This window comes from Dermacentor albipictus, chromosome 9 (assembly GCF_038994185.2).
Source record: "Dermacentor albipictus isolate Rhodes 1998 colony chromosome 9, USDA_Dalb.pri_finalv2, whole genome shotgun sequence".
NCBI lineage: Eukaryota > Metazoa > Arthropoda > Arachnida > Ixodida > Ixodidae > Dermacentor > Dermacentor albipictus.
Window position 1 is genome coordinate 70,763,870 of NC_091829.1, and position 13,188 is coordinate 70,777,057.

At 46.7% G+C, this 13,188-nt stretch overlaps 1 protein-coding gene across 1 annotated transcript in view; it reads right to left on the reverse strand.

The window, feature by feature from the left end:
* Window positions 1-13,188, reverse strand: part of LOC135908563 (5'-3' exoribonuclease 2-like) — a 95,054-nt gene that overhangs the window by 4,297 nt on the left and 77,569 nt on the right. Inside the window, exons 24-28 of the mRNA XM_065440365.2 lie at window positions 12,656-12,739; window positions 9,960-10,063; window positions 6,555-6,634; window positions 5,156-5,212; window positions 2,344-2,422 (exon numbers count right to left, since the gene is read on the reverse strand). Coding sequence (XP_065296437.2) covers window positions 2,344-2,422; window positions 5,156-5,212; window positions 6,555-6,634; window positions 9,960-10,063; window positions 12,656-12,739 — 404 coding nt within the window. The remainder of the gene's footprint in view (window positions 1-2,343; window positions 2,423-5,155; window positions 5,213-6,554; window positions 6,635-9,959; window positions 10,064-12,655; window positions 12,740-13,188) is intronic.

Genomic DNA, 13,188 nt, shown 5'->3' on the forward strand with positions numbered 1-13,188 from the left:
TGGGCTTATTAGGGACCTTTAGCTTGTACGCTATTGCGGTAAACGGGAGCGGTTTGGGCGGATTACCGGATGGTCGGGGCGTAAACGTGAGCGGTGAAGCCGCCTGGTGTTGTAGAGCTCAACCAGACAAACGCATAGCTAAAACTGCCGTAACTCACCATATCCTGCTTCGCCACTCGTGCAAATTTTCGGCAGCGGCGTAATTGTGAACACGATTACGCCACTGTCGAAAATTTACCCCAGCAGCTAAGCAGGTTACAGTAATTAGCTCTGTGTTTGTGTGGTTGGGCTTTGCGCCACCAGCTGGCGCCACCGATCGGGCCACTCACCTTGACGCCCCCGCTAAACCGGAAAACCGCCCGCGCTTGCCCGAATACCGGACGCGCTAAACGTCTCTATTACCGCATATGCGGGGGCGTAAACGTGAGCGGCCGGAGCGTTGCAGCCGCCTGGTGTTGTATAGCTCAATCAGACAAACACAGAGCTAAAACTGTAGTAACCTACTTTATTCTGCTTCGCTGCTGGTGCGAATTTTTGGCAGCGGCCTAATTGTGTTCACAGTTACGCCGCTGTCGATAACTTACACCCCAGCTAAGAATAATATAGTAATTGCCTATGTGTTTAGGTGGTTGAGCTTTGCGCCACCAGCTGGCGCCACCAATCTGGCCACTCACGTTTACGCCCCCGACCATCCGGTGATCCGCCCAAACCGCCCCGGTTTGCCGGAATAGCGGACACGCTAAAAGTCTCTAATCTCGCGCGCGCAAGGTGGGAAAGCGGACAGGAGGCGCGCCGTGTTCCGTCGCGCACAAGGTACCGGGGGGAGGAGGTGTTCTACTCCGGCGGCTGCTGCGTATGGCGTTGCCATACGCGGCCGCAATCTGCGATGAGTATGCACAGTCTATAGGTGCGCCGACTGCTCATAGCTCCGTGAGGTGATGCGTTTTCGCCGATTAGTTCTCATCATTTCTTCTCGCCGTGATCATAATCAGAAGGTTAGCATATCTCATTTCAATACTATCATGGGCGCAAATTCATTCTTACCAATGACTAGCAAAGACTGGAACAGCTTATCCCCTTCATTAACAGGTGTAATTAATCCACTTATGTTTAGAAATGCACTTGAAAACGAACTTTTGTAATATACTTACCATTTGTCTTGCCTATGTGTATGTACCTTTCTCTATTGCAGCGTTTTCATCAGTTTTCATCAGCATCATGATCAAAAAGTTAACAATGCATTTTGTAAATCTACTGTACATATTATGTTTTTTTAATCTCTTTACCATTGTGTACATCACATTTGTATTTGTATCTTTTGTACCTCTGTTTATTATCATCGGATGTCAACTCAAAATTTGGAATTATTACTGCTGTTATAATTATTTTTTTGTTTGAGTTACTTTTACCGTTGTTTACTTTGTATTCTCTCAGCCCCTCCCCTCTATATTGTACTATGTACCTTGAGGCTAAAATAAATGAAATGAAATGAAAGGGAGAGGCAGAACGTTGGTAAATTCGCTCGCTGCTGCTGCCGTGCAGTGTTTTGACAGCGAGTTTCTGCGGTCATCGAGCGATGTGTGTTCATGTTCGCTTGCGCGCGCGTGACACTACGGTTGTTGAGTTAATATGTCTATGTTTACAAGGTTACACGGTGGTCGACGAAACTACTATCCTCACTTCCTATAGCTGTCGACTCATTTGATATCCCAATCGACGCTTCACCTTTAGGGCGAAAGTGCGACTTTTCTTTTTTTTTGTAGGAAACTACATCTGACAGACGCCAATAAAATTCTTTGTGCCCACTCGCCTTGACTGGGCGCTCGTACTCCGGGTTTCGGCTTGTCGACCGAGTGTACAGAGAATACATGGCCTAGAGAATGCACCTCAGGCCAACCACAACTTCTTAAATTAGACATTCTACGCTCCCTCTGCCGATTCAGCAATTGCAGTCTATTGATTATACGATGAAATCGAAGAAAATGTAGTCGTTCACTGGTTATAAATGATGTAATCAGTTTTTCTGTCTCTATTTTTGATATCGGCAAGGATATAATGTTGTTCTAAAGATAGCTGCCTCATCCCGCCTGCTCTGCAATAAGCGGTTGCTGGAAATCACAGTTGTAACAAGGAGGCGTATTGTACATGGAAGCTTGTTCGGACCCACGTAATAAATCTGTCAACGCTAAGGATATCAAGACGCGAATTACCGCAGTTTTTCGGAGAAAGAATAATTCATGGTAGCTACAGCGTGGCGGACGCGGACAAAAGCAATAGAAGGCGACACAATATGGCGCTGACTAACAACTAAAGTTTACTAGAAGAGAAGGAATAGTTACTCACCCTATCTGGAGCTCCTGTGGCGTACGCTGAATAAAGCAAGAAGCAAAAAGAAGAAAGCCGCTGAAGGTCCAAGTAATGACTGTGAGAGGGCGATGGTAATAAAGCGTTACTGTGCGTAATGACACGATTTAGAAATTTACAAGTAGATAGATCTATTGTGGCTATATCTACGATACCTTAGGGCAATTCTGGCGCTGGGTAGATTATTGCCTGCTCTTGAATTGCGAGTTCATGCAGTTATTGCTTACACATCTAATCCTTGCGACGTGATCCAAGTCCCACGTTTATTGCTGATAGCGAAATAATGTATTTCTTGTCTTGTGATGCTACGTTTAAGTTATTGAACCACTGTAACAACTGGAAGGCATTAAGACAGCGAACTTTTTTTCTAGCTGGTTAGCTCTAGGGCTTTTAGCCTAAGTTGGCATCAGAGAGGTTCATTGGAGGCTAGCACACGCCGAGTGGCACATACCCATGATGAGCGAAGACAAACTACGCAAAACTAGGGTTAACGGTGCTAGCACGTGAGAGTTTGTGCTCAGCCAGAGCTAAACCGTCAGCCAATTTTCTTTTTTTCTTTTCTGCGGAGATAGGAGATGTGAGGGGCATTGCAATGCGGTTGTGGGTGGCAGAGGAGCCCTGGTAAACGCCACGCCGCTGTTGGCTCTAACTAATGAAGGTAATTTTTTGCTTGTTCATTTTACGCAAGTACAGTTTTACATAGATTGCGCAGGATATGACACTAGAGGTGAGGCAATTTTATAAGTGATACGCCAAACAGGTCACGTTGGTATGGCTTCAAAACCAGATTGTGGTGCGTGCATCTGTGGGCGAGTTGTGCGCAATAAAAACATGCTATCACATTTTAAAATCTCAGCAGATCTAGTTGACCTATTGGCTGACTTACAAGAGAAAACGCCATCAGATGGCAGTGAAGCAAAGGAGGCAGGCAGCGATTTTCGTACAGAGTTCTAGACGCCTTGCAAATTTCTTGATTAAAGCTATTAGGAACTTACCAGACCCTCATTAAGTGACTCTCTAATATTCATGTCAGGTCCCCTCAGAATCTGGAAAGTGTCGCGTGTACCCATCACGCATCCGAGGAGTCTTTGTAAAAGCGCTTACGAACGCGATTTCCACTTAATTGCGTGGTGGGACATCATAGAAATGTTACCATCACCCAAATGCCTGTGCCCCCACTGCCAAGGTAACTTCGAAATTTTTTAATCATGGAGTATGACTTAACCGGACAGAGTATAAGACACTCAGCCTGCAAATGCTCTTGCATTCAACTACACGCTTTCTTGACAGAAGCTAGTAGGAACTAGCGTATCAAAATCAAAAGGCTATCGCGCGCACCCTAGGCTACCATAAAAATGGCGAAATCGAGCACTGCGACAATATCGCGCCCGCCCCGCGATGAATCACACCTGGCCGACAGCTTTGAGCGACAACATTAGGCGGAACAAAAAAAAAACGGAATTTTTTAATGCGACAGCTTTCTAAAGTATAACCGACGGTGCTTGCCTTTGGTATCAAAGCCAAACTCCATTTCGGGAGGGAGAGCCGCTGCCGTACTTTGCAAGCAAGGAGAAGGGCAGATACAATCACGTGTAAAGGAGCGTCACAGGTCACGTGGTGGGAGGTAGTAGAGGAGCGGAAAAGAGGGTGCAAAACAATGCGCCGGCGCGATGCCGTGCATTCGCTCATCAAGCGAACGGTCATCGAATGCTAAGAGGCCACAACGTTCTAGCATCACGGTCACCCGAGCGTCGCTTGGACGCTCCGTGAGTTTTTTAGTAGCAACCATGGATGTGAAGCCTACAGTCGAAGAAGGCAAAGGAATGAGTTATTCTCTTTATTTCTTATTCAACTGACAAAGAGGTTATTACGTGTTAACTTCGATAAAAACAAACAAGGCAAACTTGAATTAACAACGGCAGAAAATGCAGCGTTTCCGCCGACGGTATAGCGAAGCCTACAGCCCATCCGGTTGATGAGCGTCGCGATCCACCTGCTCGGCAGCGGCAAGGCCTGCGCCTGCTGACGACTTGCAGAGTATTTTTTTAAAGGTGAACCGTGGAACACGTGACCGCCATCCACGATTTCGGTAAATATCGCACGACTGGTCTTCGCGAGGCAAACACGGCGGGTATACGACACCCGGGCGGATGCGAATATTGTGAAAGACCTCGTAAACCTAACGCCAGATGTGTTTTCGAAACAAGATCATGGAGCTCCTTCTATCGGGACAGCCTAAAGGTGCTTGCACTGAACCATCCTCGGTCACAGCGATTCCTTTGTTAAGTTAGCTCACTGCACTACGTGTTCTTCTCCGCATACGGTCCCTAATTCTATGCACGTTTCTGTAGTCTTCTTGAAATTGGTGATTACTTCGTACGAATTTTCCGTTATTTTCATAACAGCAGTAAGCAAACATCGAGAAATTGTCGTTTTGCAAGCTACACGCTTAATTGTGCATTATTTCATCATTTCCTTAGACACTGGCTACTTAGAAATAAACACAAGATTGCTTTACTGCTCAACATGGATTCTGACGAGCCATTTGGTTTCGTCCGCTTAGGATGTCGCCATTTCCGCCACTGTGGCGTTTCGCTCAGAACGCATGCCCAGAGTGAGAAATAGCATCGTCGCCTATAATGTATCGACGCGTTTGTTTCTTGTCAAAGCTCATTTAGATGGTCGCTTTTCAGCAGGGCGCGACTTTCTGCCGTTTTTGAAAGTTCTTATCTCGCGTGATTTTGTTCCTATAGACGAAGGGCTCACTTTCGGATGACGGGCATACGCTCACCATGTAACAGCGCAGTCGCGAATGGGGTCCACGCCGTCCACCGGGGACGCCATGTCACTGAAAGGCAAACGGAGCAGAGAAAAACGTTGTCTGCATAACTAATTCTTCGTCGCGATTCGAAGAAAACTGCAGCAGTAAAACGCACAACTGTGAAAAGCAAGACGCAATCTTTACCAGAGGGTTGCCATCACTGTCAATATAGGTTGGTGTCTACGCTCAATAAAATGCGTACTCGCTGGATGAACGAATGGATGAATTATTTAATTAAAGAATTTTGCAAAAGTTGTTGTAATATTCAGTAATGCGGTACGAACGCATAAATTTCCGCATAAGGTCCCTTATTATTAGATTTGGTAGTTGTGTGAAACGTTTTTTGCATAGATGTTCGAGCAGTGGATAAATTAATTAAAATATTAATTAAAGCTTGCTCGTGTTTCAAAACATACAAGGGACACGCTGTTGGGGCAGCTAGATAGAACTCGTTATACTCTGTCATTGATTTTTTATTCCTGTTTATTTTTTCCTTTACACAGGCCGGATCAATGCAGTAGGAATGTTCCAGACAAAGCCAAGAGTTGCGCCGTAATCGGCATAGTTTATTTTAATCAGCGTATTTATATTCACTAGGAAGTTAACACGGCTGGACTTCGGGCCTACAAGCAGCAAGCAAAGAGTTTGGCGGGACAGAGGAGACCGATGCAGGAAAACATGTGACAGATAACTTTACCATTGAGGTGAAAATAGCTTCACGCGCAAATTAAATTGGTTAATCGCACAACGGCCATCGTAATGTTACACTTAAGTAAAAGTTTGCCCTTTCACTAGCAGAACACAGAAAAAAAACGCAGAGTGCATTCGTGCCACAAATTCACAATAAGTGATTCCTTGCGTGTATTTGTCCGCCTTGCTTCGTGTCAACAGCACTGTGTGCTTCGTGTCCGGACTTCCAGAAATACCTGTCAATGTCTTTTCTTCGTCTGTTTTATGTGCTGCATTTCGTTGTGCAAGACTATGTTGCGCTCGGTTATGTTCTGTTGTGCTGTGTTGTGTTATATTATGTATGTCGTGCATTGCAAACCGCAATTGTATGTTGTGTGCGCTTGTTTCTATTGCTTGTCCATGTAATACTATATCTGTGTACCTATATGTTGTACCATTTCTCTGCGTGCGCCCGTGCGAATACCACCGGGTTGTTCCTGGTCACATTAAGAAAATTTATTGATTGATCGATCAATTAACTAATTGATTGATTGATTGATTGATTGATTCATTCATTCATCCTTTGATTGATTGATTGATTGATTGATTGATTGATTGATTGATTGATTGATTGATTGATTGATTGATTGATTGATTGATTGATTGATTGATTGATTGATTTTACTTTTGCAATGCTTACCTTCCTTTCGGAACCACGTTCTGGCTCAACAGGATTTTGCCTCCAATGCCGCTGAAGTACTGCGGCTCCAGCTCAAATTCCTGCATTGAAAAAGAACTATATAAATAACGTATGAAAAAAGTCTATATTCGCTTGTCTTTCCTGACAACGAAAGCAACGTTATCGTGTCATGCGTGCCAACCGGTGAATAATTTAATCACAGCGCACACTTGCTACAGTGGCTCGATAAACGGGTCCACGCAGTTCCGAGCACAGGCACACACGCACAGAAAGCGAGATGTCCTTTTGTGATTTCCATTCAAAGATAAGTTTTCATCCCACAAATAACGGTGTATAAGCTGCACCTTAGCTGAAGCTTAAATATTTCAACCCTCCTTGTATCGTGAACATAACCTTCCTTCGATCTCCGTTGTTAGCGCTACTGTACGAGCGTAGACGCCTAGAGGAATATTGAAACGTATACCTAAGAACATAGGCGCTTTCGGGGACATTTGGCCGTGCTGTGGTTCAGAAAATCTCGCACAACTGTTGTGTCGCAGTGTAACACTACATTAAGCTTGTCTGGAACGCAAAAGCTATCAGTAGCCTAATAACATCTATGAAGGTTTTGGTGTACCTTGTCTTCGAACAAAAAAAAAGGAATGATCCAGCAGCAGCGGAGCCTTTCTGGTACGCAATGATTGATCAAACTGTCACAACGTGTTACCATCCACAATGAAGTTTTCGGAAGATTTCGGATGTATTTTCTGGTGCAGAATAACTTTTTTGTGGGGAGAAAGTCGCAATTCTGCGCCTCAAAGTGCGCCATCTTTAGCTGAATGTCGCTCAGTGATGGTGATCACGAGGACATTGCAAAATCTCTTTTCTTGTGAGTTAATTTTTCTCAGAACACTTTCGCTTCTATTTTTTTATTTATAGAGTTTAACTGCCTCCTGCAATGATACGTGAGCGGTAGGAATGAAAAAAAAAATAGAGGACACACCCGAATTTCTCAAACGGAATAAATCTCTAGGTAGTGCTTGCCTAGAAAAGCTCTCGGTTGTCTCTCCAGCAAAGTATTTCGCATGTCTTTCCAAGTAGCGACAAATGCAGGCGCATATATCCTCCATTAGAACACAATGGCGGCGAGATATTGCACTTAGTCAACGCCCCTTGAAGAACTTCACCAGGGCAATTTATTGGCCCTTTACGTCAACAAAACGTCAGAAAAGGTCGCTAAAGATTTTCATAACGACAAGCTTGTTGTTGACGTGACGAAAACTGAGCTACGTTAAGCTATTTTCCCGCCTAAGGATCGAACACCTTTCCACACAACAATAAACGTCATCTGTCTTGTCCGCATTTCCTTTCTTTAACGCTGCGAGCCCGGTACCTCCAAGTCACGAACGGAACGCGCATAGAGTTTCTCACTATATTACCTAGAAGGAAATCTGCTGCTGCGACGCTGTAGTACGCATGTGAATGCCGGTATTTTGCGACTTCGGATTGGCATCGTTCTCGGGTAGCCAGGACACCTTGGAGACGCGCCTGGCAAGCACCGTTCCGTCTGTCACAATGATTCGTTTTCTACTGAAACACCACGTAAAAGTATGTCCTACCTTTACGATCACACAAAAATATGTTTCGCATAACTATGTGAACTTGTTATTGCGTATGCAATTATATGAAACGTAAAAAATAACAGCGGGCCGCTAAAGTTGGAGGACAGACGACAAGATTCGCGCTCGCTTTGGAACAGTTTGTCGTCTGTTCTTGCTTTTCTTCAGTTGGATATGCATTGTAGGAGAATAAACTTCGCTGGAAGATGTAATACGCGTCAATGAAAACATTTTATGAAAGTTTTACTTTAACAGCGCGTTATTTCTGTAGCCATATGCACGTTCTCGACGGAGCCTCTTACAGCACCAAGCAACACAAGCCTCGCAGACACATATACCGTCATTCCCACGACCGATGCCTCCTTTAGAAGATGCCTGCCGCGTGAGCTGAGAAGCTGGTTCCAGCCCCTCTCCTCTTTCCTCCTCTCCACCAGGGTGGGATGCGAGCGCTAGTTACGGCGGCTGCTCCAAACTGGGATCACGTTTCCCTGCCTCCGAGATTTTAGCGGCGTCTGTTGCGATCCCGGAGGCGGGACCAGCGGTCTCTCGTCAAGCCATTGCTCGAGGGCGCGCTAGACAAGTAGTCGTCACTTCCTCCGCAACAGGAAGTAGAGTCGGCAGCAAGCACCCTCTCTCCGTGACTGCCCCGAACTACAGGAACCTCCGCTCCAATGGGAAAACTGGCTACGCGGCAGGCATCTAGTGAAGGAGGCATTGCCATGGCACAGCGCCCCTTAGGAAACTCCCATAGACGGTGGCGCAAGATTCCCCTCTAGGCGTTATAAAGTGAGAAACTCTATGGGCACGCACGTTATCAGCGTGACAGAGCATTCTCGACAGGAAAGTATCGAGCGCAGCGTTTTCAAGAAACGAAACGCAAGCAAGACAGATGACGATTATTTTTGCGCGGAAATATACACCCTCAACGGTGCAGATTTGTTTAATAGGACGTCACCGATATCCTAAAACTCTGTCTTGTGGCCTTGCAATACCATGCCACGATAGGTAGACCCATGGTAGCCGTACCCTGCCGCGATGTCGCTGAAGGAGGAAGAATTCACTAGCAGATCCAGCTGCGTTATTTTATTTTTAATTAGTTGGTGACTACTCAAGAATTACACACAAGGTCCTCTAACAAAAACACAGTGCACTTGAACTTCACCTCTGAACCAGAGCAGAGAGCCGGCTTGAGTCTCCTCACAACTTACTGACATTGCTCTGCTAATGTGAATTCTATCGTAAATGAAAAACAGTAGCTAGTCGTTTCAGGCTAAAATTATGGTCACGAATGAGCAGTAATATCAAGATCACCCATAGAATTTTCCCCGGACGTTCAGATTTCATCATACAGCCACTGAAACAAAGGCCGATCTGTACGGAGGAAACAGTTGTTTCAAAGGCGTGACAATGCTTGACGTCAGGCAAATAAGCGAACTTAATTGGCTGGCGCATCAATGCAAATTATGCTCAAGGAGCATACCCTGCATATAACGCTATCGATGGTAGCTTGATTCCTAATGTAGATCTGTGTGTGATTCGTTTACCTTCTAGAAGGTGTTGCTAAGGCGGCTCCCATGGTGATGAGTGACAATGTAGAACTGCGAAGGCGCGCTACAATACTAAATTTCGAACCAACTGTTTTCCAGCCTGTCGCTAGACAGCTCGAACGGTTTTGATTTATTATCGAAAGTGTTCTTATACTGTCGCACGTCTACATGTGTTGCCCTTCGTCACTTCCGAGGGCGGCGTAGAAGAAAATGAGAACTTCTTTTGTTTTCGGGAACAAAAAACCGCACGTCTAGCGTACCTCGTCGTAGTCATCGTAAGCGTCGTAGAGATCCATGAAGTAGTCGTAGCCGGGTTGTCCTTCGCGCACGTACAGGAGGACGTCACCTTCGGTGTTGCGATCGGCTGCGTGTCGGGTCACGTGACGGAAGAGTTACTCAGTGGCAACGTGCTACTGCGGGCTACGCACTGTTACAGATTACCCTAAAACTCGGAGGGAGAGCGAACGTTGTTAGCTGTAGTAGAATTTGATCTAGCCAAGTGGGGGAAGCTTCGGCTAGAAGCTTTTCGATTAGATGCGCACTACTATTCATGTTTTCCGGGGTGAACAATTTGACAAGGCCGATGGAAGAAGAGAAGAGGCCGACGGCAGATCGCGCACGCCTTTACGTCAGAAGCTAAAGAGCTGAGCTGTCGCGTGTTTCCACTGTGTGCGATCTAAGTTGACTGTGTGCGATCAAAAAAAGAAAAATGAACGCTGTTGATTCCTTTTTGTGGCAGTGAGTGCCGATGGTTCTTCCTTCGTTTGGCAGGGAAAAGTCACTTTACCTTAGCGAGAGTTCGAATGTCGAAACTTAACGGAAGTCTCCTGGATATCTCGATGCTTACGTTATTTCATTGTTACTGCCACATTGTCTTAACCACCTGCGCGGGTAAGAAGTCCCTGAAAAAAAGAAATGCCCCTCTATGTCTGCGGCACTGCTCATGAATTCCGAAACCCACTGAAACAATGAGTACATTGGCGACACGGGTGAAAATAGAGGAAACGCTCAAGAAATTACGAAAGTTGCCAGAAGATAATCCGAAATGAGTTTCAAAGGGGGTGTTGGAACCTCAGTGCTGACACCCGTTATTGCAATCGGACCGCTGGCGCCTGTTGTCGCAAATGGGTCGCAAGCCCCAAGGGTAGCGTTGGCCTGGCGGCCTGGGGCACACTGGAAGCATCCGAAGGTCCCGGCAAAGCATGAGTCGACTGATAACAGAACAACTTGTTTATTCTAGCATCGCAAAAGAGCGGCCGGTCAGGTCGACCGAAGTGGAGAGACGGTGGAGCACGCTTCTCGACGGAAGAATTCGGAGCCTCTCTCTCGGCGTCCGGGGGGCAGCTGCTTTTATACTCTTGGCGTCGCGGGCAAGAAGGAAGGTCACGGGATGAGACCACGTGACGGCGGCCACGGACAAGCTGAGGGACATGTTGAGACGAGTGCAGTGACGCATCAGACGGGCCGGCGCCGGTCAGACCTCCTCGCTTCACACTTGGGGAGCTCCTCTCCCCGGCTGCCGCGCTTTGACAAGCGTGGGCACACACACACACACGCACACACAAAGACACGTGGCACTGAACATGCCGGGACGCGCTCGGCGGGGATGCGTCGCGGCCGCTCCGAAAGGGCCAAAATGTCCGCCGCTTTGAACGAAGCTCCGGCGTCCGTTGCATCCGCGCCAGCTTTACCGCGCGTCGTAGGCGAAACGTAACAGGGGTTATCGGCGCAGTTCACCCTCGCGGGCTGTCAGTGGCGTTCTCACTGACGCCCATCAGCATTCAGTGGTGTTCGTGAGTAGGCAACCAGGTGGCGCTACATGGACAGTTTTTTGATCCCGTAGGGACGCTCTGCAAGTTTCGTTACGGGATGCAGGAACATTTACTACTGCTGAAAGTATTGATAAACTGTAATGTAGTGGACACGATATAGAGTTCATTAATTTTACTTGCGGGTTGTCCCCCATAGTGGCTGCGCTACCTGTTGTCAATTTTTTCTGTGAAAAACCTCCTATGCGTCGCTACTTTTTCTCGTTTACGTGGACCGTTAGGGCCAATACCACGCTAAATACTCATTCTCAGAAAGCTCGTCGCGTACCATCTTCCAGGAGTATCGCGAACGGCCTGTCGATAAATGTCGGTGTTCTTACGTGGCTCTTGCGAAGTGTTTCAGCTCGTATTTACTGGAAGGAACAAGAACTGCGACAACGATTCGAACACCATGTGTAGCACCGTCATAAGTTTTTGAGGATCTCATATGGATTATACGTCAACATTTCCGCGCAGGTGCGTAGAGATATTCACAGAAGACGACAATTAAAACTGCGTCACTAACCAGCGTTTACAGTGAGGTTGAGAATATGTGCGAATGAGTGTTCAGACCTACGTGAGCATTTACGAACAGCAACTCTCTGCGAAGGTCACGTGACAAGCTGAACGTCAAACTGCAAGAAAGCCGGCCATCGTAAACGTGAAGCATCTGCAAAGCATGAGATACATAATACGACGGGGCGTTCGCTGAAAATACAATCCACCGGCATTGGTAACGGTTCAATGGCGACCTAATGGATACTCGACGGATGGATTCATTGCTACTAGTCGTACTTAGGACAAGTCGTACGTTGCCGAAGACAATCGGAGTTGCGCGAGGATGTCCGAATGTTTCCATGTAGGTTCCACGTTCATTCTTAGTTTGTTATGATAACAAGACCTGTTACCATTTGTATCTGCGTTAATTTGAGATGTAACGTAACATTATCGTTTAAAACCTTTCCTATCCAGATAGGCCTCGTGCGCGTATTTTGCGGCCTCAAGAATTGGCTAGTAGTTCGGCAAACTTGCTCAAAGAAAATTATTTCCGATCTACTTAGCCCCCGTCTAACACTCTACACCACATACCCGACACCGGTATGTGTAGATTGTCTTGTAATTCAAACATTATTAGCTCCAGCGCTTACATTCATTCGTGTCCAGTAGTGGGTATACCACGCGGAGAACTTCAAGCAGCCGCCCCTCTTCCACAAAGGGCAACAGCGCGACACCTGCGTACATAACGTGTCCGGTGTGACGAGATGCGTACACCCCGCACTTGGGGCACAACTCTGTAAACACGTATGCTTGAGAAACTAGCGCCTGCGGAATGAAGAAACACATAATAATGCCACGCAAAGAGCGCCACGTTAAGTTAGATTAAACTGGCAGTGACGTCATGGACGTCGAAGTGTTCTCTCGTATTTCGCCGGCCAAGTATTGCGAAAAAAAGTTTCCCCGACAAACACTCCCTGATGCGAAATTTGAGCCCAGCTCTATTCTAGTTTTCGTATGTCGCGATATACAGGCTGGAGCGGATAACTTGTCTCGCGCGGCATAGTGCAAAACGGAGCGAAGAGTGGCGCAACTGCCTAGCCAATCGGGAGGTCACGAGAAGCAGCGCGCGGGGGCGATTCCCAGCAGCCGCCGCAAACAGACCTCCCACTCAGGCAGCGCTTTC